Raw genomic sequence first — 21697 nt, 5'->3', positions numbered from 1 at the left:
CAGATGTTTTACTCTATATTGTTATTACTATCAATGTACATCTGCCATTTCCTCTATTAAGTTATAAGCTAATTGAGAGAAGGAATAAATTTATTTACCTCATCTTTATATAAACCTATAATGCATCCATTAGGCCGTGGCATTGTTCTGTAGTCTTATTCCTTTGATTCTTTATATGAAAATCTGGTCTAGTGACTGGCTGTAAGTTCAACGACCTGAATACTTCTAGAAATGTACATCTGGGAGTATAGGCCTTAGCCTACGGCTGGAGTCAGAGAACAAGACAGCAGACAAAGGTCAAAGTTTTGGAGATAGTCTACTACTTATAAACAGAGGGTCCCAATTAACCCTGAGTCCCAGGAGAAGAATCCAAATACCAGGGGCCAATGTTTAGTTTGAATAGATCTGATAATGATGAATTATTTAGTCAGTGGTGTAATAGGGCAAGATTTTTCAATTTAATCTGGGATTGATTTATGAAAAACAGATGCAATCAAAAAGAAGAGGCAAGATGTAATGACACAGACTCCTGGTAGCTAATGGTGGGGGGCCAATGAAAAAGGTTAAAAATACAAATGGATAAAAAGTTAAGTTATCAGAAATCTTTAACTGTAGAAGCTAGGAGCGATGCAGTGGATATTTGAAATAAAATTATAAGTCAGAAAATAAAGGGAACTTTAAATTTCATTTTGTAAAATTTTATGTATATTGTATAGATACACATTCTTCTGTATCCATATGTATATGTGTATGTACATTTATGTATAAATGTAAAAGTAGACATGAGTAATTTGATAGAAACCTGAAATTTTTAGAGCAAATAGCAAACAATTCACATGATTTTGAAAAGCATTTTATGGCATTTAAAAAAAAAAATGTGTGAAAGTAAATCGCACACACAGAGAAAGAATGTTCACAGCTTAACCTGATAACCCATGCTATTGTGGATAGCTCCATGCTTTGTCTGAGTCATATTCTCTATTTTTGAATTTGGGAAATTATTAAGTAAACTAAGTAAGTTTTAAGCCTTTTAACACTGGTGGCTTAATAAGCTCAACTATATCAAGATAAAGTTCAAGATAATTTATAATAAGATTCTGAAAATAAAAAAGTTTCAGGCAACTGCTTTATCAGAAAATACATCTTTAGGATGAATCTAAATGAGCAATTAAGTTCAAACTGCAGGCAGATTACATTTTTTTATGTTAGTCCTTATAAATGAAAGATACTTTCATGAAACACGAAAAACTATTCTGCAGAAATTAAATTTTTGCTTAACTGAAATCTGTTGCTTTGCAACAAAGCCTATTTCATTCTTGACATCAAATGTTTGGTGAATGGGTCCTCTGACTGGGTAAGTGTTTGTTTTAGTAAAGTATTAGCTTTTTTTTTTCCTTTCCCATGGAGTAAACATAGTTTCCTCACAGTTTGTAAGCCACCCACTAAAAAATGTTCTGAATTTCAGCCATTCTTTATTAACATTGTAACTTACATGGTTAGATTTGAATTTGAACTCAGCAAATGTATAAAGCAAATAAGAATGGAACATTTAAATATGACTGGAAGTTTAATATTTTAGAAATTACATTTTATAATGTAATTTATTACTGTTAATTCTACAAATATATTTTATCAATTAGGTATATATATGTATGTATGTATGAGTATATATTATATAAATAAATTAATAAATATATATATATATATATGTTTAGATAACACCTGATTTTTAAGTTATTTCTGCAGGAATCTTTATCAGAAACACGTATTTCCTTGATAAATTCTTATACTAAATAGAGGTGACAAGTAAAACTAAAGCAACTATTTAATAATGATATGAAAATGACATGGAAAAATTGTATAACCATATGAATATACTTAATGCTGCCAAAATGTACACTAAAAATAATTAAAATGGTAATTATGTTATATATATTTTTGCCATAATTTTAAAATTTCTTAAAGTAATAAAAATGTTAAAAAAATAGTTTATCCTGCATGAAGAGTAGGTTTTGCAGAATAACATTTTAGAGAATATTAAAAAAAATTCTCAAAAAAAAAAAGTCAACACCTGTTGAAACTCTGAAACACCAAAGGCTGCCTTCAAATGCTAAACACAACCTTCCTTCTGTTACTTATTGAAAATATTGAGTTATATATTTATGAAATAATTATCAAAATAGGCTACAAAATGATTATATTTTAACAGGATAAAATTAAAAGATTATTGAAAAGAAAAACTAACAATGAGATCAAGTTAGTTTTTATAATACTTAGTGTTTATCTTTAAAGTATACAAACATTTTTTCTTAATATTGCAAATAATTTATTTCCATTTCAATGTTGGGTCCCTTGTCTACTTATATTTATGGCTTATATGAGTAAATAAAATGTAGACTGAAATTATTATATCAAATTTTAATTCGATGCAACATAATGAAAATTCTAGCTCTTATTTAACAGTTTTAGAGGTTAAATCATCTGGTTTTGTCTTTGTAACCTATGGATATATAAATGAAATTCTACATGGGAAGAATTTTTCCTATTAATGAGTAGCTGATTAAAGAAAATTATGTAAATAAATAATTAATAATAATACTATGTCACTAACAGATATGGTACAAATTCTTACTAGAAATAAGAGGAAGAAAAATAGCCATCAGTTATCAACCTTGGAAGTAAAATTCTTACCTAGGACAAAGATTTTGTTAAAGTAACCTTATTTGGCCCAGGATGGAGTCATTCATGCTAAGCCTACCATCAGCAAACCGGAACTTAACTAAGTTTCTGTTTGGAGGTTCTCTCAAGAACAGAGGCCTAGATCAACAAACCAGCACTTGCCTCTTCAGCACAAATTGCCTCAACTGACCCCACATCTTCCTTATCCTCCATACAGGGAAAATGACCTTGCTTTAATCAGTCAGCGAATGCCCAGTAGTATAATGTCCTTTCTCGTGCTCACCTAGTCGATATGAGACTTTTGCCTTGTACAGCTCTGTGAAGCTTCCTTCTACTAGACTAGGTACTGTATGATTCGTGAATTGCTGAATAAAAGCTTACTAGATCAGTAAACTGTTTGTGGAAAGATTTTCTTTCAATAACCCAGGTAGAAATAACCCAAACTGCCTTAGACTCAAATATAGAAGAAAGTTAATAAAATTCATTTTTAGTAATTGAAGATAATCCTGGATCTGTCTGCTTTATGGAATCACTGGTGCCTTATGGACAGTTTTCAACCAGTTTTCATTGTTAAAAGTGTTCATTGTAACAGACAAGGCCAGCTCTTCTCTAACATTTTCCCACAAATAATGCTGACAAAATGCCATCTTTCTGGAACATTTAAAAAACAACTATCTTCAGATGTAATATGTCATATTCCACATTTCTGACCTCGCTTTTGATTATAGAGCCATTTGTAATGCAATGACTGTCTCAACTAAACAACATGACAGATAGCATTAATTCAAATGTCATCATATCTTCACCAAGAAAATAAAGCATGGTGATTAGCTCTTTTAGTTTTCAGAATCAACTTTCGCAAAAGCATCATGTTTCCCCTCCATTAAAAAGTAATTTTCTATCCCTGCATAAGAATGAAGTTTAGTCCTTCTTTCAGTCAGATGATAAATGCCCTTAATTAGAAATGCTAATAATTGAACTTTTCCCCTCAGACCTATTAGTTATGCTGACACATAGATGCTTCGTAGCTAAACTTTTTGGCCAAATCTGTACCAACAATATCTTTGTATCTCTTTTATATATTAGACTAAAAACAGATAAAGAATAATGTATTTAATTTGTGCTCTGATTAATTTCCCACCCCCAAATTAAATGCAAACATGCGCACACAGCCCAAATGACTCATTGTATGTATATATGTGTGTATATCATAGATATTATATACTCTTAGTAAAATATATAACATTTGTTTTGCACTTTATAAAACCTTTAGATACACATTTCCTGATTTGATGAGAATATCAATCCTTTGATTTCAAATTTGTGAATATTCTTATTTGGCAAGCTGTTTTAATGGCTGAAAACCACAAGTTTTTTTAATAAGTGAATTGTTTTTAATAGATTTTATTTATTTATTTGACAGACAGAGATCACAAGTAAGCAGAGAGGCAGGCAGAGAGAGAGGAGGAAGCAGGCTCCCTGCTAAGCAGAGAGCCCAATGTGGGGCTCGATCCCAGGACCCGGGATCATGACCCGAGCCTAAGGAAGAGGCCTCAATCCACTGAGTCACCCAGGTGCCCCAATAAGTGAATTTTTAATATTAAAATAACATTTAATTCAAAGAAAAGAAATTCTTATGAACATGGTCTGTACAAAACATATAACAAGTAAATGAGTTAATATGTGGGAAGCAATGAGTAACGGACTAAGAAACCCTGACCCGGTTTATCAGTTTTGAATCCTGTTTTCACTGAAAAACAGCTGGTAACAGGTAAGCGAAGTTGCTTACCTTCTCTGATGCTCAGGGCTTTTGTTTTTCTTTTGATTCTTTTTTTTTTTTTAAGATTTTATCTATTTATTTGACAGACAGAGATCACAAGCAGGCAGAGAGGCAAGAAGAGAGAGAGGAGGAAGTAGGCTCCCCGATGAGCAGAGAGCCCGATGCGGGGCTTGATCCCAGGACCCTGAGATCATGACCTGAGCTGAAGGCAGAGGCTTTAACCCACTGAGCCACCCAGGCACCCCTCCTTTAATTCTTAAATTGGAATAATAGTATCTAATTTACAGGGCTGGTAAGAGATTAAATAAGACGATATTGTACAAATTCTGGCACATACAAGCACTCAGTATGCACAGAACGGATAGCACCTAAAGTTTACGACTTTCATGTTGTCTCTACCCCAGTGTTTCCCTAAGAACTAAACTTCTGACTCTATCTACCTGACATCTCCACTGTTTATCTCATATCAAAAGTACACTATATCCAAAAAATAGTTCTTGATAATTTATCCTAAAATTCTTCTCTCTGCCCATCTCCAAATTTCCAAGGCAACTATTCTAGGACTCCTGTTGGACTTCTCTTTTCCTTACTTCCCACACCTCCAATCTTATTTTCAAGTACCACTGGCTCAATCTTTCTTTCTTTCTTTCTTTTTTTTTTTTTTTTCTAAGATTCTATTTATTTATTTGACAGAGAGACATAGCGAGAGAGGGAACACAAGCCTGGGGAGTGGGAGAGGGAGAAGTAGGGAACCCATCATGGGGCTGGATCCCAGGACCCTGGGATCATGACTTGAGCCAAAGGTAGATGCTTAACGACTGAGCCACCCAGGCACACCCCTCCGCAACTGGCTCAATCTTTAAAATGGATAAGATATTTCATTCCTTCATCCCACCTCCACATTGCCACCTAATTTCAAACACTATTGTTTCTTTCAAGGATTGTTGTCATGGTCTTTTAAACACCATCTCTACTTTTGCTCTTGTTCTTCAGCACACACTACCACAAAGCCAGATCTCTTCTCCACAAAGGCAGATCTTTCCAAAGTTCCCTATCATTCCCTGTTCAAAACCCTAATAAGGCTTCACCCCTCTTTATGAACAAAATTAAGGTTCTTTACCCTGCCCTAAAATGTTCATGTGATCTAGCTTCTACCGACCTCATCCTCCCCGACTTTCTCTTTTCACTTCAGTCCAGCCATCCATCCGGGACCTCCTGCTGTTCCTTGGGTGTGGTCAGTTGCTCCCTGTCTCAAGGCTAGTTCATCTGCAAGCAACATGATTTCCCTAAATCTTCCATTTCACTTTCCTGACTATAAAACCAAAAATAGTACCTCCAGTTCCTCACTCTTTTGCCACTTAACCTGCTCTACTTAACTTCATAGCATCTCATATCACTCCTGGTCTATTTATTACATTTTGTGTTTTGCCTCTCTTTGAGAACAGAAATCTTCAGTTTTCACCATTGTATTTCCAGTAGTCAGAAGAGCTGGAAGAGACTGCTGCACAAATATTTTCTGACAAACTAATATCAAGATATTTGTTATACATTAATTGTAGTCCATAAAAGCATAAATCTCTCATCAACTGTACTCAGAATTCACTTATAAGGTCTATTAAATTAGCCTCATGGTTTGATTTTAATAAATGCAAAATGATAACTGGCAGGGATAATTGATAATATTATCATCTTCTGCCTAGAAAGCCTAATGAATTTTTTCTTATATCTTCTCCTACTTAGCAACTTAATTTAAACAATGGCTAAATTTAAGCCTATTTTCAAAAGATCAATATTGAAATTACTGATTCTAAGTTATCTGACTTCATTTAAACATATACTGAAACATTAATTTGTTTGGAAAAAAAACAACAGTTAAACATTTTATTCATTAGGAGGATACAGTGAACAGCATATAAGAGAAGCTTTCTTAAAATAGTGTTTTTGGAAATCTATGTTATGTAGAGAGTAGGTTCTGCTTCATATACACAGTAGATGTGAGCAAGAACTCAGTTGAAAGGCAGAAATCCTTGCTACTCTTCTTGACTCTGTCACTCTTGGTCTTCAAGTTCTGGCAAACCGCCTATTTTTCCAGGCCTCAATTTTCTTATCTCAAATATAAGAAAATGGACTGAGTCATCTCCAAGAAGTCTTTTGGTTATAAAATTATCATTTTAGGGACGCCTGGGTGGCTCAGTTGGTTAAGCAGCTGCCTTTGGCTCAGGTCATGATCCCGGCCTCTTGGGATCGAGTCCCACATCAGGCTCCTTGCTCAGCAGGGAGCCTGCTTCTCTCTCTGCCTCTGCCTGCCACTCTGTCTGCCTGTGCTCACTCTCTCTCCCTCTGATAAATAAATAAAATCTTTAAAAAAAATTATCATTTTAGGTTAGGTTTCTCTAATCTGGAAGCTTTTCATAGGCAGTTCTCTTTCAAAATCCTTCCATATTACACACTGAATTGTAACTAACATTCCCCTATTGTTATATCTCCTTGTTTTACTGACTTCTCACACACTAATGCAGTTCCCTGAAACAGTAGTGGCAGATATTAATGATTCATAGATTCAAAATTTACAGGTGAAGGCAGAAGATCATCTTGAATTAAATATATTTGAGATATATATTTGAGAAAATATTTGAGATATATATATATCAAAGAGACCTGGAAATTTTCCATAACAAAACTCAAAGCAAGTGAACTTTTTCATATTACATTTATGTGAAGAGTAATGGACATTTATTATTAAGCCATGTGAAGCTAAATACCATATGTGTGATATTGTTTTTGTAGCTAAAAAGGTGCTCTGAGTATTTGAAAGATACGGAAGGCTCACCCTTTCTTATTTTGGGAAACCCACATACAAAAGAATTGCCAAATGGTAACACTTCAAAAGCACATGGTTTCTTCTTATCAGATTTTGAATTAGTGAATCAAATTAAGAAAGGTAGGTGGCAGAGCGCAGGGTAAGACAAGTCCTACCTAGAAACATCTGACAGATAACAGAATTGAATAAGATCCAGAAGGTTCAGGGAAAAGTCATGAGAACATAGTTCAAACAGTATTTTAACTATTTGAAACTGAATTAAAGCCATAAAATGCTTCAGTGGGTCCTTACATATGACTGCAATTTATCACATCACACTAAACACTCCAGAGCCTTAAACACTTGTGCTGTTTTTCAAAGAAGAGGTCAATTTGAATGACCACAGCCAATGTAGCAAAAACTTCTGGAATTTCAGCCATGAGTTTAAAAAGACTGACGCTTTTCTTTTGGTAGGTCCTTTGAAAAATCTGCAAGCAATAAATATACAAGAATAAACTAAAAATATGGTGAATAAGCATGAAATAATAGTTGCATGTTAAAATAACAGAATGGTGACTGCTTACTAATTATCATAATTTTTTACTCATTAAATTAGTTTTTCATTCACCAAATTTTATTAAGTACTTTATGTCACAGGTTCTGTTCTGGGTGGTTCTGGCAATTCATTGCTTAACATGACTTGGAAAATTTCCATTCTACTGGAAGAAGGATAACTATTGATGGGGTGAACAAAATGGCACATACTCATGTGTCATAGATAAGCATATTAGTTTCAGATAATAATTAATGTTAAGACAAAATCACAACAAGGTTAAGTGATAGTGACACTGGAGAAAGGAATTATATTAAATTGGTGATCAGATAAATTGTTTCTGAGAAATTGACATCTCACCTAGATGTAACAACAAAATGACCAAGATATGAATGTGTCTGACCTTTTAAAAAAAAGAAAAAAGTAGCTTAGAGTAGAACACTCCAGATAAAGAGAAGTACATGTGCACAGGGAAAAAGATAGGACATGGTTGGCATTTTTAATAAATTAAAAGAGGTCAGATTAACTGACATTAAATTTGCAATAAAGGTTTGACAAGAACTCTCCAGAAGCAAGTCACCAGACTGGTAGCATTTGCTGATTTCTCAGGCCGATTTCAACCCATCAGCATGACAACACTGAATGCAGAGTTGGGAGGTGACCATGGTTGAGTCTGCCCAGGGCTAAGCGCCTGATGAAGGCGGCAGTGGGTCAGGAAGAATGAAGTCAGATAGGTGGACAGACGCTAGGTCATTTAATGTCATGGGTCAATGATGAGAAATTCAGGCTTTATTCTTAGAAACCACTGAAGGGTTTTTAAGCAAGCGATGGGGCATGATGATCTAATTTATAGTTTCAAAGTTCATGAGCTGCTTGTTAAAGAATGTACTTTGGGGAGCAAAGTTAGGCAGTTAAGGAGCTATTATATTAGCCCTGGCTTAGACCAAAGTGGTGGTAATGGACAGGAAGAAAAGTGGATACATTTAGGACATTTTTGGATGTATTTTAGGGCGGAGTCTACTTGTCAATGGACCTGTCCAACGTGGGATAGAGAGAAAGAGGAACAAGGAATGATAACAACAATTGGGAAACTGGATATGGAGCAATTTATGGAGAGGAGAGAGGTGGTCAGAATCAAAAAGCTTTATTTGGCTTTTCTGGGCTTGCAAATGTCCAGTAAACATGCTGACTAATAGTAAACACTAAAGTAAGTCATTTTCTTATTTATTTCTGCCAATAAGCTTTTCATGTAGAAATTAGCACATTCATTTTATTGATAGGAACACAAAGGTAAACCTATGCAAGCTTACATAGTTAGGAAATGGCAGAGGTGAGATTTGAACCCCAGTTTAACTACAAAACTATCGATTTACCTTTACTTCCGTTTTGCAAATTAATTCTCTGACTTAATGTTTTAAGTATATTGCTCTAGGTTCCCTGATAATTCTGTGAAACTTGCTATATATTAAAATTGTATTATTTTATTTATTGAACGTGTATGAAGGAAAACTCTTCTAAGGAAGGCTACTTGGGAATAGAATGCCAAACCATGTGAAGGGCAGTAACTGCTTTAGAGCTAGCTACCATCTTAGAAGGAACCACATAGTGATGGGTTCTCTGTAGGACCTTCATTACTGTGAGGAGGAAAAATGGAAATTTTAGCTTCAAAAATTTGTACTTGAGAGGAACCTGGATGGCTCAATTGGTCAAGCATCTGTCTTCAGCTCAGGTCATGATCTCAGGGTCCTTGGATCAAGCCCTACATGGGCTCCCTCCTCAGCAGGGCATCAGCTTCTCCCTCTGCCTTAGCCTCTCCTCTCTGCTCATACTCTCTCTCTCTCAAACATATTAATAAAATCTTTTTTAAAAAAAAGTGCTTAGTACAGTACATATTTCTGGGAAAATAACAGGAAGGAATACAGAATGAAGGGGGATATTTACATTTTTAATTACAGTTAAAAATTATATATATAGTTTAATTATATATATAGTTTAATTATAGTTAAATACAATATTATTTTTATTAAGTTATAGTCTTAACCCATTCAACTACCATTTAATAATTTAATTCTATAGGAAAAAATGAGGCAAATTTATTATACTCTGTTCTGGTTTTGTTATTTAGCAATGTAACCTTCAGCTCCATGATAGTGTGGTTGTAGCTCATTTTAAGGAGTAGACAGGAGTAGTTAGAGAGTTTCCAGATGTGCTACTTTATAACTGTGCTGTCAGTAAATAAATATATAATGGGAGTGGAATGCTAATAGTTTCCCCCAAAAAATATTCAAAGATTTAAAGGTTTGCTGATAAAAATAAATAAATAAATATGAATAAATAAACCCTGCTTATTCGATTATTGCCATATTGCCAAAGTTGACCCATCTTTGGGTTGCCATCAGGTAAGAATTTTTAAAAAGCAAAGGAAAAGTGATTTGTGACCTAGAATAAAACTGTCAAACTTTTTTCTTATTTAGAATACCTTGATATTTTCCTGGTCCTTAGAACGCTGCAAATTTGAGAATAATGTGGCATCTGGGATCTAAAATCTGCCATATTTTTCTGAATTTTCTCATGTCACCTACCAATTTGACATCAAAGCAGTGAATCTGTATTTTAAATTCTGTGTCAGAAACTTCATTGTTGGAATACATGATTAAATGGCAGATTCTGAAGCCTGGTATCTCAAACTCACATTCTTCCATAAAAGTGGTTTATTTGTGATACCAAAAGTATGCAAATGACTAGAACATAAAATCATAATCACATATGAGCTCTTATGACTTTAAAATAATTTAGTCCTTTCCTATACAATTTCTGATTGTTTTCTACATAATCTATATATATATTTTTTTAAAGATATTATTTATTTATTTGACAGAGAGAAATTACAAGTACACTGAGAGGCAGGCAGAGAGAGAGAGAAGGAAGCAGGCTCCCTGCCGAGCAGAGAGCCCGATGCGGGACTCGATCCCAGGACCCTGAGATCATGACCTGAGCCGAAGGCAGCAGCCCAACCCACTGAGCCACCCAGGCGCCCCACTACATAATCTATATTAAGTGATCTTCAGATACCTAACTGAATACTCCTCCATTAGCCTCAGACACATCAGTCCATTGCAGAGCAGTTCCCAAAAATAGCAGGGGGGAAGCACTCTCATAAAAAAAAAATCTATGCTTCGGGACAAAGTTCAATCAATTCTCTAATTTCTAGGGATGCCAAAACAATGGATCTCATTCATGGCTCCCATCATGCTCCCTAACACCATATTTAAGGGTCTGAATGACAAAATTTCAAATACCTTAATTTTACTGATAATCTGAATTTCTGTAATTCATAACTGTATTTCAGTATTGGGCAGAATCAACATACACCTGGTCTTCACATTTCTCATTTAATAGCAATAATCTTTCATAGAAATTAGAGTTATACTTCTATTATTTGTCCTTACATTAAGAATCCTAGGTGTCCCTATCTTTCCTCAGGCTCAAGGCTCGTGGCACCAGGAACTCACATAGTCTGGCTCCCTGGAACCAGCTCGATTCCTGCATAGTCTGCACATTTAGAACAACGTTCTATTGTATCTCCTCCTCGTCAAAGTTCCTCCTAACAGGGTCATTCACCCATGTCTATTAGAAGAAAACACTTTTAGCTCTATCATTTCAGGTTTTCTTTTTCTTTTTTCTTTTCTTTCTTTCTTTCTTTTTTGTTTTTCCCCCTAATGAAATGTCTCTTCCATATTGTCATTTTGGTCGAGAAAGAGAATTACAAGTAGTGGTTAAGTGTGCTGCTCAGTCCACAAAATCCTCCTTGACTATGATTTGGCTGAACTACAGTTTTAAAAATCTGTGGTCTCCTTGAATGGTGAAACACTTATTATATAATATAGTCATTGAAAGCTTGAAAAGAAGTCTCTGCTACAAATAAAAAAAACTTTTTAAAGTAGTAAAGTATAAAATGAGCCCTAATGTGAACTGCAATTTCTAAAAAATGTTTTTTAAACTAACACAACCATACAACTTTTAATAAGAATAGTTCTGCAATAAGGGACAAGGCAAATATTTCTAAGAACTTTAAAGTACTTAAAGTGTATGAATTACAATTCTTATTAAAATCATCATCTACACACTATGATAGACAGATTTAGTGATTTAACATAAGCTATATCAATCAAACCTTATAATAGACTACTTTATAGTTAATTATCCCCATGTTACTGAAGAAGGCACTGAGATTGAGAAGGATGATCGATCTTGCCTGAATCACAAAGAAAATTATGACAGAACCAGAATTCAAACAGAGATAAATTCAAATTAAAAGCTTTTATCATTATATCATATAGATTATTACTGGGCTTGCTTAGCAAATAAAATAATTTTGGAAATCGATATTACTTTTTTCAAATTTTACTTTACCTACACACTAGAAACACAGTGTACTCTGAACTTGAAAATCAGTTACACTGACTGAGGTCTGAACCATACTCTGCCACAAAGCTGTGTAATCCTGAGCAAATTATTTTTTTAAAGATTTTATTTATTTATTTGGCAAAGAGAGAGAGAGGCAGAGGGAGAGGCAGATTCCCTGCTGAGCAAAGAGCCTGATGTGGGACTCTATCCCCAGACCCTGGGATCATGACCTAAGCCCAAGGCAGACACGTAACTGATTGACCACCCAGGAACCCCCTTAACAAATTAGTTAACCACTCTGAGCTTGGGTTTACTCTAAATAAACTAAAAAATAACACATTAAGTATTTGAGATGATAAAGAAAAGTGATGTGTAGAAATGAGTTAATGTCTATAAAAGCTGATATACTGCATGACATAGATGGCCATATATCAAAATAAAACAAACACAAAAACAAAAAACAACATTCCTTTCCTCTTTACAGTATCTTCAACCTCCTGACTGCATAGACACACAAAAATAATTTAAATTCTTAGAATTATGTGGTTGAAAACAGGCACTCTTGTCTACATGATTACATTCCTTCTCTCCTATGTCTTTTGACTTAGAATGTTCCAAAGTACAAATCTTCTGATGGAGAACTTGTGGGCTGTGCCTGTCCATCCCAAATCACCCTGCACTGCACCCCTAACTCTCACAATCACATCCTCCTTCCCACCTGGGGATGACCTCTGTGTAACACACCTCTGTGCAGCAAGTTTTATAATGACTGATGCTTTAGCCAACTAGATTTCTGGTCCTGGTTTACCTTCCCCCACTTCACCTCCACAAAAGCCATGTTTTCCTGCATGCCTAGAATTGGCCACCCATTTTCAGTACTAACCGGAGAGGGAAGCTAAGACTGGTATATTTTAGTAGCAAAACCTTGCTTCTAAATATCTGAATACCAGTTTCTACTCAGTTTTATCCTCCCTTCTTTCCAGGCAACTCTTGAAATACTGGATTGATATGAACAATGTGGTAGTGGCTGCATTTTTTTTTTATATACAGATGCTTCCTCTTTGTGCCTACTAACCATGAAGCATAAAATACTGACTACACACATAATAAACTTGGTTTAAGATCAACTTGGTTTAAGCATTATGTGGTTACCACACCATATTCTGTTCATCATTCCTCAGAATTTTATAGTTTACATAAAATGTAACATTCACACATATAAAAAAAAAAGTACAGGGAATATTGTTCTCTCTGTAGGTATCAGATAATTATATTCCCAAAAGCAAATAGCAAATAATGTATGAGCCCCTCAATGAATAATCAACAACACTATCATTTGAATACTGAACATAAATCTATTATGACTTATAACCTCAAAATCTCTTGCTTTCTTATAAGTGATGAAATGAAACAATATATTGTATACTCCAGAATTGTATATATATAACAAAAATATTCATAAATCATATTCATCAAAAATATTTCAACAACAGTAAAAATAGCTCATTTGTAAACTCACAATTGTTCTTCTGTATCAATATCCACACATCTACATAACTATATAAATACATATAATATTCATGAATACATACATATATAAATACACACACAATTATACATAATTTTAAGCATTTAAAGTTCTAACAAATGTGTCATGCCTTAAAACAACTTCAACAAATTTTTATACTATGTCAACATTATCAAATTCTTTAATACTTAAATAATAATATGACTATGTTTTTTAAAAATTTATGTATTTTTTTGAGGGGGAGGGCAGAGAGAGAGGGAGAGAGAAACCCAAGCAGACTCCATGCTCAGCATGGAGCCTGATGTGGGACTTGATCTTATGATCCCAAAAACAAGTTCCCCAAGTTGTGACTATTCTTATAAATGAATGTTTTATAGGACAATGTTTCATAATTCATTAATAATCCTGGAAATCAATGACTAATTAATCCATTCAATTAATCCTGGAAATCAATGACTAATAAATCCATTCAATTTATTCATCAGATAAGCAATACATGCTTTCTTCAAGGCCTAAAGATTTTGGACAAATTTTTAATTATTTCAATCTTGAATTAGAAGTTTCAGCATGCAGGGGAGCCCATGTGGCTCAGAGGGTTAAGCCTCTGCCTTTGGCTCAGGTCATGATTCCAGGGTCCTGGGATCAAGCCCCATATCGGGGTCGCTGCTCGGCGGGAAGCCTGCTTCTCCCTCTCCCATTCCCCTTGCTTGTATTCCCTCTATCGCTGTGTCTCTCTCTGTCAAATAAATAAATAAAATCTTTGGAAAAAAAAGTTTCAGTATGCAAAACAAAATACTGATAAGTCATTTTAAATAGATTATATTTTGTACTACGTACTATGAAAATTTGCATAATTACTATTTCTAGACACTAAAAGCTAACTAACATATCTTGTTTTTCATCATTTCTAGTCCATTACACTACTAATTGAATGAGAATGTTGGGGTCTCATTGATATTCTTTTTTGGAGCTCTGTGGGGCTTCATCAAATGCCTATTATAGCTACTTACAAAACCTAGCGTACTAATGATGTAAAATTCTGTACTCACTCTATTATCTCTAGGATCAGTTAGAACCGTATGGATATTTCCAAATATTAAAATATTTAAAATGCTTTATAGCTCAAGTGATAGAGTATCAGGTCATCCTCAAAGATACTCAGATGCCTTTCCCAGCAAGGACACATCTTGTCTTACAGGAATAGAGTTCTGTACTCAAGCCCTTACCACTACTTATTTATACACAAATTTGACAAAGTGATATACATGCTATAAATCATATAAATATAATCAGAGTTCCAAGGATTAGCACAATTCAACAAATATTTAATTTCATGGTAGACAAATAAACTCTCATCATATTGTGAATAGATTCTTCACAACCAGATAAGATTTACCTGAATCTGTAGCTGTGATCATCAAGACAAAGTGCTCCTTTGTTTCGCGATCCAAACTCTGTATTACTCGAAGCTCTCCACTAGCTGAGAGAGTAAAAGCATTGTCTTCATTACCACCAAACAGAACATACGAGAGTTTGCTATTAGAACCTTGATCATCATCTCTTGCCAGTACCTATAAAAGAGAATAAGATATCCCAGGAATGTGAGTAAAACTAATACCAGGTCTACCATAAAGTAAAATGTACCATTAAAAATAATGAGGTCGTCGCCTAAAAAGGCTCCAAAGACACTCTTTAAAGCTTCAAGTAAGAAATAAAAATGGTACAGGGTAAATATGTGTTATTTATGTAAAAATATGAATAAAATCAAAGCATAGTATTTTTGGAAGGTTTCCACAGAAATTTTTGATAGCAGTTTCATCTAGGTAGTTGGATTTGTAAAAAGGGAAGTGAGAACAAGGTTTGGAATAAAGTTTTCAAGCTTTTGCATAATTTTATTTTCTCACTATGTTTAGATATTATGGTCATACTTAAACAAAATTCAAAATACACGAATATGAAAATGTGGGCAACATGAGTACACACAGAAGAACATAGTTGAAATACACCATTTCAAACTATCAGGAAATCAGTAGGTTCTTAAGTATAATTTTCATAAACTTTTTCAAAATTTTCTGTATCTGCAGTTAAGCACTTATAAAAAGAATGAAGTAGTGGTAAATGTAGGAGAGGAAAGACTTTTAAATTAGATGTCTTATAGTGAACATAATATTTGTTTAACTGAAATATACTGACCTGAAGAATTGTTCTGGGCAGTGTCCCTAAATTCTCAGGAACATTTACAGAATATGGAGATAACTCAAACATGGGAACAAAATCATTAATATCCAGTAGAACAATGCTGACAGTGGAGGTGTCAGTTCTGGGAGTACTGCCCCGATCTGTTGCCTGAACAGTTAAAGAGTAAGTGGGAGTTTTTTCTCTATCCAAAGGCTTAGCCACAGTGATGGCACCTGTAACAGAGTCGATCCGAAATTCCTGATTGGCATTACCATCAACAATGCCATAGCGAACCTGTCCATTTGTACCTTCATCTCCATCTGTTGCATACACTTGTATTATATCTGTTCCAGTAAGTGTGTTCTCATTAATCTCCACTTTATACAAGGCCTGCACAAAAACAGGGCTGTTATCATTGATGTCAAGTACCATAACTACAACCTCTGTAGATGAAGAGAGAGCTGGTTGACCTTTGTCTGTAGCCACCACTGTCAGCGTGTAATTAGAAACCTCTTCTCTATCCAGTTCTCCAGTGAGTCTCACTTCACCATCAATGGTCCCGATACTGAACTTGTTTCCCAAAGGGTTCAGTAAGGTGTACTCAATGTAGCTGTTGGGGCCGCTGTCTGGGTCTGTTGCTTGAGCTTTGAAAACAATAGTATCAATAGGTGTGTTTTCTGGAATGTAGGTCAATTTAGGGGAAAGAAATGCTGGTGGGTTATCATTTACATCCAACAAAATAATGGAGACGTGGGCAGTGCTTGTGAATCTGGAGGCTGGAAGCTGTGGCAAGTCATGCACCTGAACAACCAGGTTGTAGAAGGACTGACTTTCCCGATCCAAACTCTTAAGGACTTTCAGGACACCATTCTTGTCAACTGTAAACTGACCAAGGCTATCACCTGAAGCAATGCTATAAGCCAACTGGGAGTTGATCCCTGAAATGGAAGGGAAAAAAATTAAATATTCTTGAATGTATGCTTGACTAAATATTCTTGAATGTATGATTATAGACAAGGTACACAAAAAATTCTGACATAAAACTTTGCATATTTGATATATGATGCCCGAAACACACCTTATGGATGATTTAGCTGCAGTAAATTTTTTTGTAAGTCATACATACACATAATGCCTTGCCTGCTAATTTTTGATGTGAAAAGATGTTTATAACCAGTGAACAAATGATGTATATACTACTTGCTATTTACTACAATGTTGAAAAGTTAAATTACAGAAATAAAGAGGAGAAAAATATTCCAGGGAGTGGATATTTTTCTATACATTTCCTTATTTCTGTCACATAGTTCCTGAGGGTTCAACATTAATAGTGCCACACTCTATACTGTTAGCCAAACATTTAGAACTTCAGTAATTTATTGAGGCTGACATCAATTTTCAGAGAAGGGTAATAAAATTTTCTGATGTATGGCATTAGTCATGGATAGTTTAAGTCTACTTTTAAATTTCTTGTCAGAACCAATAAATACTTTTAATTCTTATTAAGCATCTGGCTAATGACCTTTGTGAAAATAATTCTCTCTCAAATTTTATTATGTACATTTAATGTGTTTTAAAAGTATTCTTTGAAGGAAATGTTAGCAGTAAAATTATACATAAAAGGCTGCAAATATAAATGCTCACACTTTTATTGAGCTATATTTAGATACTACTTTATCTATTTTTCCTAGAAATATGTGCCACTTTTTAATTGTAAAATATATATATATAATTTCTCATTTCAAAAAATGAGTGGAGAATATTCTAAAAAAAAGAATGGCAAGTTGATTGGCCAATCATTTTTACTAAATAATTTAAAAGTCAATAACAGATAAGCAATGAAAACAGAAAGAAAACTGATTTCCAATCCCAGAACAGTGTTTTCTTCACTTGTGCATAATGCAATGTACATTTTTATATCTTATCCTAAAGATGTTGGGACACTGTTAGGATACTATAAGTGTGCTAAAAAATATATGGTTCCTCTAGTAATTCATTCTTAATAAAGATTTTATACTCTGAGATTTTATGCTAGGGATAATCTGTTGAGTTACATTAATTGCCTACAAATAGCCCCTGTATTTCTGAAGTTAATTTAAACTATTCAGGCATCAGGGACGCCTGGCTGGCTCAGTTAGTAAAGCATGCAAATCTTGCTTATGGATTTGTGAGTTAGAGCCGAACTCTGAGTGTAAAAATTACTTAAAAATAAAATCTTTAAAAAAAATTTTTATGTAAATTATTGAGGTGTCAGAAACGATGTCTGCTCTGTGCCAAGAGTTTTCTAGACCAATTTAATCACTCTTTTTCTTTTTTTTTTTCTTGCAAAATACCCTTTCTCAGGATTCTATGACTACTTGAGTTAGCTTTTACCTTTTCTTGAAACTTGTCAGATTCCTTACACAGGCAAATTTGAGTAGATTAATGGGATTTTCTTTTCTGGCAGGTAAGTCTTGCCTGTTCTTTTTTTTTTTTTTTAATGCTAGAAGTATTCTTTTCTTATGATTTTATGGTCTCCATCTAATATTCTTTGTCTATATGTTGATACAGAGAAGAAATATTTATGAAAATAACTTTCAGACACTAGTTTTTTTCACAAAAATTTCTAAAATAAACAAGGATTGAGTAGATCTTTGAAAAGGTTGGATTTTCCCCCTTGTTATGGCTTGTGGCTTTTAATCTTTATAGTTTATATAAAACTATTCACAAGTGAACAAAGCAGTGTGAAGTTCAGGATAATTAGGACTCTGAAGATCAGGAAAAATATGAATAAATAAAGCTAATGGAGGACACAGGTCAATTTATCAGCAGGAGATTAAAGAGGATTTTAAGATCTGGATTGAGCAAGGTCAATAGCCAACTTCAACCCTTGACTTAAAATTCCACAGAAATGAGGGAAGAAAAAATTCCATCATCTGGTGCAAAGGAAAGTTCCATCAACTGGTGCAATTAATGAAAATTTTATATAGATGATATATAGGGATACATATATCCCTAGAAATAAATTTAATTTAAATTTATACTTTATATACATTTTAAGTCAAATTACTAAGGAAATTTTCTGCATTTTTTACGGCTAAATCCATCAGCAAATATTGAATTCCTATTCTTGGAGGCACAAATTCAGATCTAATTATTACTGAGAAAAAGTTATGAAAACATCTGGATAAAACAATACCAGAAAGAGGAGATATAAAATTTAGTTCTATGAAAGCATATAAAATCTTTCATTCCCAAGATCAAAAGTAATTAGAAAAACTGACAAAAATTGCACATGGTTACAAAGTGATAGCCTAGCATTCTACATAAATCACTTGGAATGCAAGCAATTAAAGCAAGGATCTGAACACCCTCCATCCATAGTGTTTGCTACTTCCTGAGTAAACAACTAAATTTCAGAGGCAAAAAGAGAACATGATACCAAGACTTTATAGCCTCCTTGTAAACAGCAGAGCCACCTCTTTTTTAAGGGAAAAAGTTTGGTAGGATAGGTGGGTGGGATAAGTAATAAGTATTAAACTTTAAAAGGAATTGTGGAAAAGGAAAAAAAAATAATTTTATATTCAAATTCCAAATGGCAGATATAGATATTAGACACCATTACAATAAACCGCAAAAACAATCATCTTTGAGAAAATAAACAAAAAATATAACAACTCTTGCACAAAATACTGCCACACCATCAAAGAAACAGCTCTCATCTCAGGAACTTCATGAATCCTTACTTTTGCAATTACAGGCCACAAAAGCCACTTATATTTACTTTACTGTAAAGAAAAGGACTTTTTGTTTCTGACTAATCTAAGTGACTTTGGGCATGTGCTATACAGCTAGAAAAGAGATGTGGATAGATAGAAACTCAAAATTCTCCCTAAACATTTGTAGTATCCAAAAAAATAGAGATGTCGGAACTTTTGTCTTTCTCTGCTCTTTGCATCAAATATTCGAATCATGAAACAGGACCTACAGTATTTTAAAATTCTGTAATCTACCCATAAGCATTGGGATTTGAGTTTAGTGGTGTTTTATAGCCCACCATGTATTTAAACTTAAAACTTTTCATACTTCTAACCATTTGTGTTCAATGTTCTGAAAGTGGTTTAGTCACATGATTCCCTCTGGCAGTTTTATTGTGTGTGTGTGTATGTGTGTGTGGTTGTGTTGGGTTTTTTGGGTTTTTTTGTTGTTGTTTTTTTTTAATTTCAGTCTCAGGAATAATTTAGTTCCAGGAAATATAGCACATAACTATAGGTATATAGTTTTGTTATGAAATGTGTGTATTTATTCACAGTCTGTAAACATTGTCTAATTATGCTACTATGAGCTAGCATTTGTCAACTTATCACACAGCTGTAACCCAGGGAATTGCTTCAGACAGCATTCATCTTTATGAAGCAGTTCTACCAAGGTCATCAAGTCATTGGAATATGAAACTCCTTTCATTTGAATGACCTGCAATTGTACCAAGCATGGACAGGTGTATTTATTCAGCATCATTACCATTGCAGTATTCTCAGAACATCTATGACTCCCCGTATTTGAAGAGTGTACGAATTTATTTCTAGTAAAATGTAATAATTATAAAACCACAATATTTCCATGAAGTTCAGTTTATAGTAGTTTGCCTCACTATAATATTTTTTATACTTTGTACAGGAAAGCCTTGGGATTAATACATACACTATTTGTCTTGTGAAAATAGTTAAGATATTTGACCTATTCTTATTAAAAGATTCTGTAAGCTCAGGTTTGGTGTTGAACACTGAAAGAATCTAAATATAGGGAACAGAAAGTAATAACTTTATTTTTATATAAAATTTCTTCAGATGATAATATTCCCTCAGAAAGAACCTTTTGATCAGAGATTAAGATGAATTTTCTATTTTAAAAAATCGTCTAAATATTACTGTTGGTGAAATACTTTGAGAACTATTCAGTGTGACAAACTTGACAACTTTAAACAAACAAGGTTATCCCTGTACAGTCTTATCATTATCCTTGAAATTCAGAATGAATAGGAACCATGTCCTATATTTTAGGTCAAGGTACAGGAAATTACACTGATAAAAGTATTCAAAACTAAAACAATGGAAAAATGTAGCTTGACACTTTTTACCCAAGACAAACACAATTAAAGGAAAAAAAATGCATGAAAAATAAGTAGAAGTCAATGGTTAACGCATGTCTGTGTGTAGGTGCTTGTGGAATATTCCAGCAGATTTTCATAAAGAGTTTCTTATTTGCTATTTTTCAGTTCCCAATAATTGAAGGTATGAGGATAAATGAAGTTTGGTCCAGAGGAGCACACGATCCTACAAAACAATTGTGTCTCTCTAATGCAGAATAAATAAATTACAAAGAAACATGGCAGAAATTCTTCACTACAGAAAACTCGGGATGAGTCACAAGGACAAATAAGATATTCATATCCAGGGAGCAGATAAACTAATTAAGGTTGTAATAGAGAATCCAACTCCCAAAATAGAGATTAAGCTCAATTGTATACAAAGTCTAATTGAGCTGGGCTGGGCTGATGTACGTGAAACAGGGTGAGCAATGATCTTGGGCCAAGACTGGTTATACACTAAATGTGCCACAAATTAAGCAACAGTAGTTGCTTATCAGTAGGAGTATCACAGATACTTCTATTTTTTTATATATTCCTGTGACCAGCATTAACTACGTAAACGTAAAAAAGGAAAACTTCAACATGCACTTAATGAATTCGGAAGAAAGTATTTCCAATTCTGTGAATTGAAACATGTGTAAAAT

The 21697-nt window shown here is 33.9% G+C and overlaps 1 protein-coding gene across 1 annotated transcript in view; it reads right to left on the bottom strand.

Moving 5' to 3' along the window:
* Positions 1 to 21697, bottom strand: part of FAT4 (FAT atypical cadherin 4) — a 179439-nt gene that overhangs the window by 61646 nt on the left and 96096 nt on the right. The window contains exons 5-6 of the mRNA XM_059378162.1: positions 15941 to 16863; positions 15144 to 15318 (exon numbers count right to left, since the gene is read on the bottom strand). Of these exons, the coding sequence (XP_059234145.1) occupies positions 15144 to 15318; positions 15941 to 16863 (1098 nt within the window). The remainder of the gene's footprint in view (positions 1 to 15143; positions 15319 to 15940; positions 16864 to 21697) is intronic.

This window comes from Mustela nigripes, chromosome 1 (assembly GCF_022355385.1).
Source record: "Mustela nigripes isolate SB6536 chromosome 1, MUSNIG.SB6536, whole genome shotgun sequence".
Classification (NCBI taxonomy): domain Eukaryota; kingdom Metazoa; phylum Chordata; class Mammalia; order Carnivora; family Mustelidae; genus Mustela; species Mustela nigripes.
The sequence above is the reverse complement of the archived record's forward strand: the minus strand, read 5'-3'. Positions and strand labels throughout refer to the sequence as shown.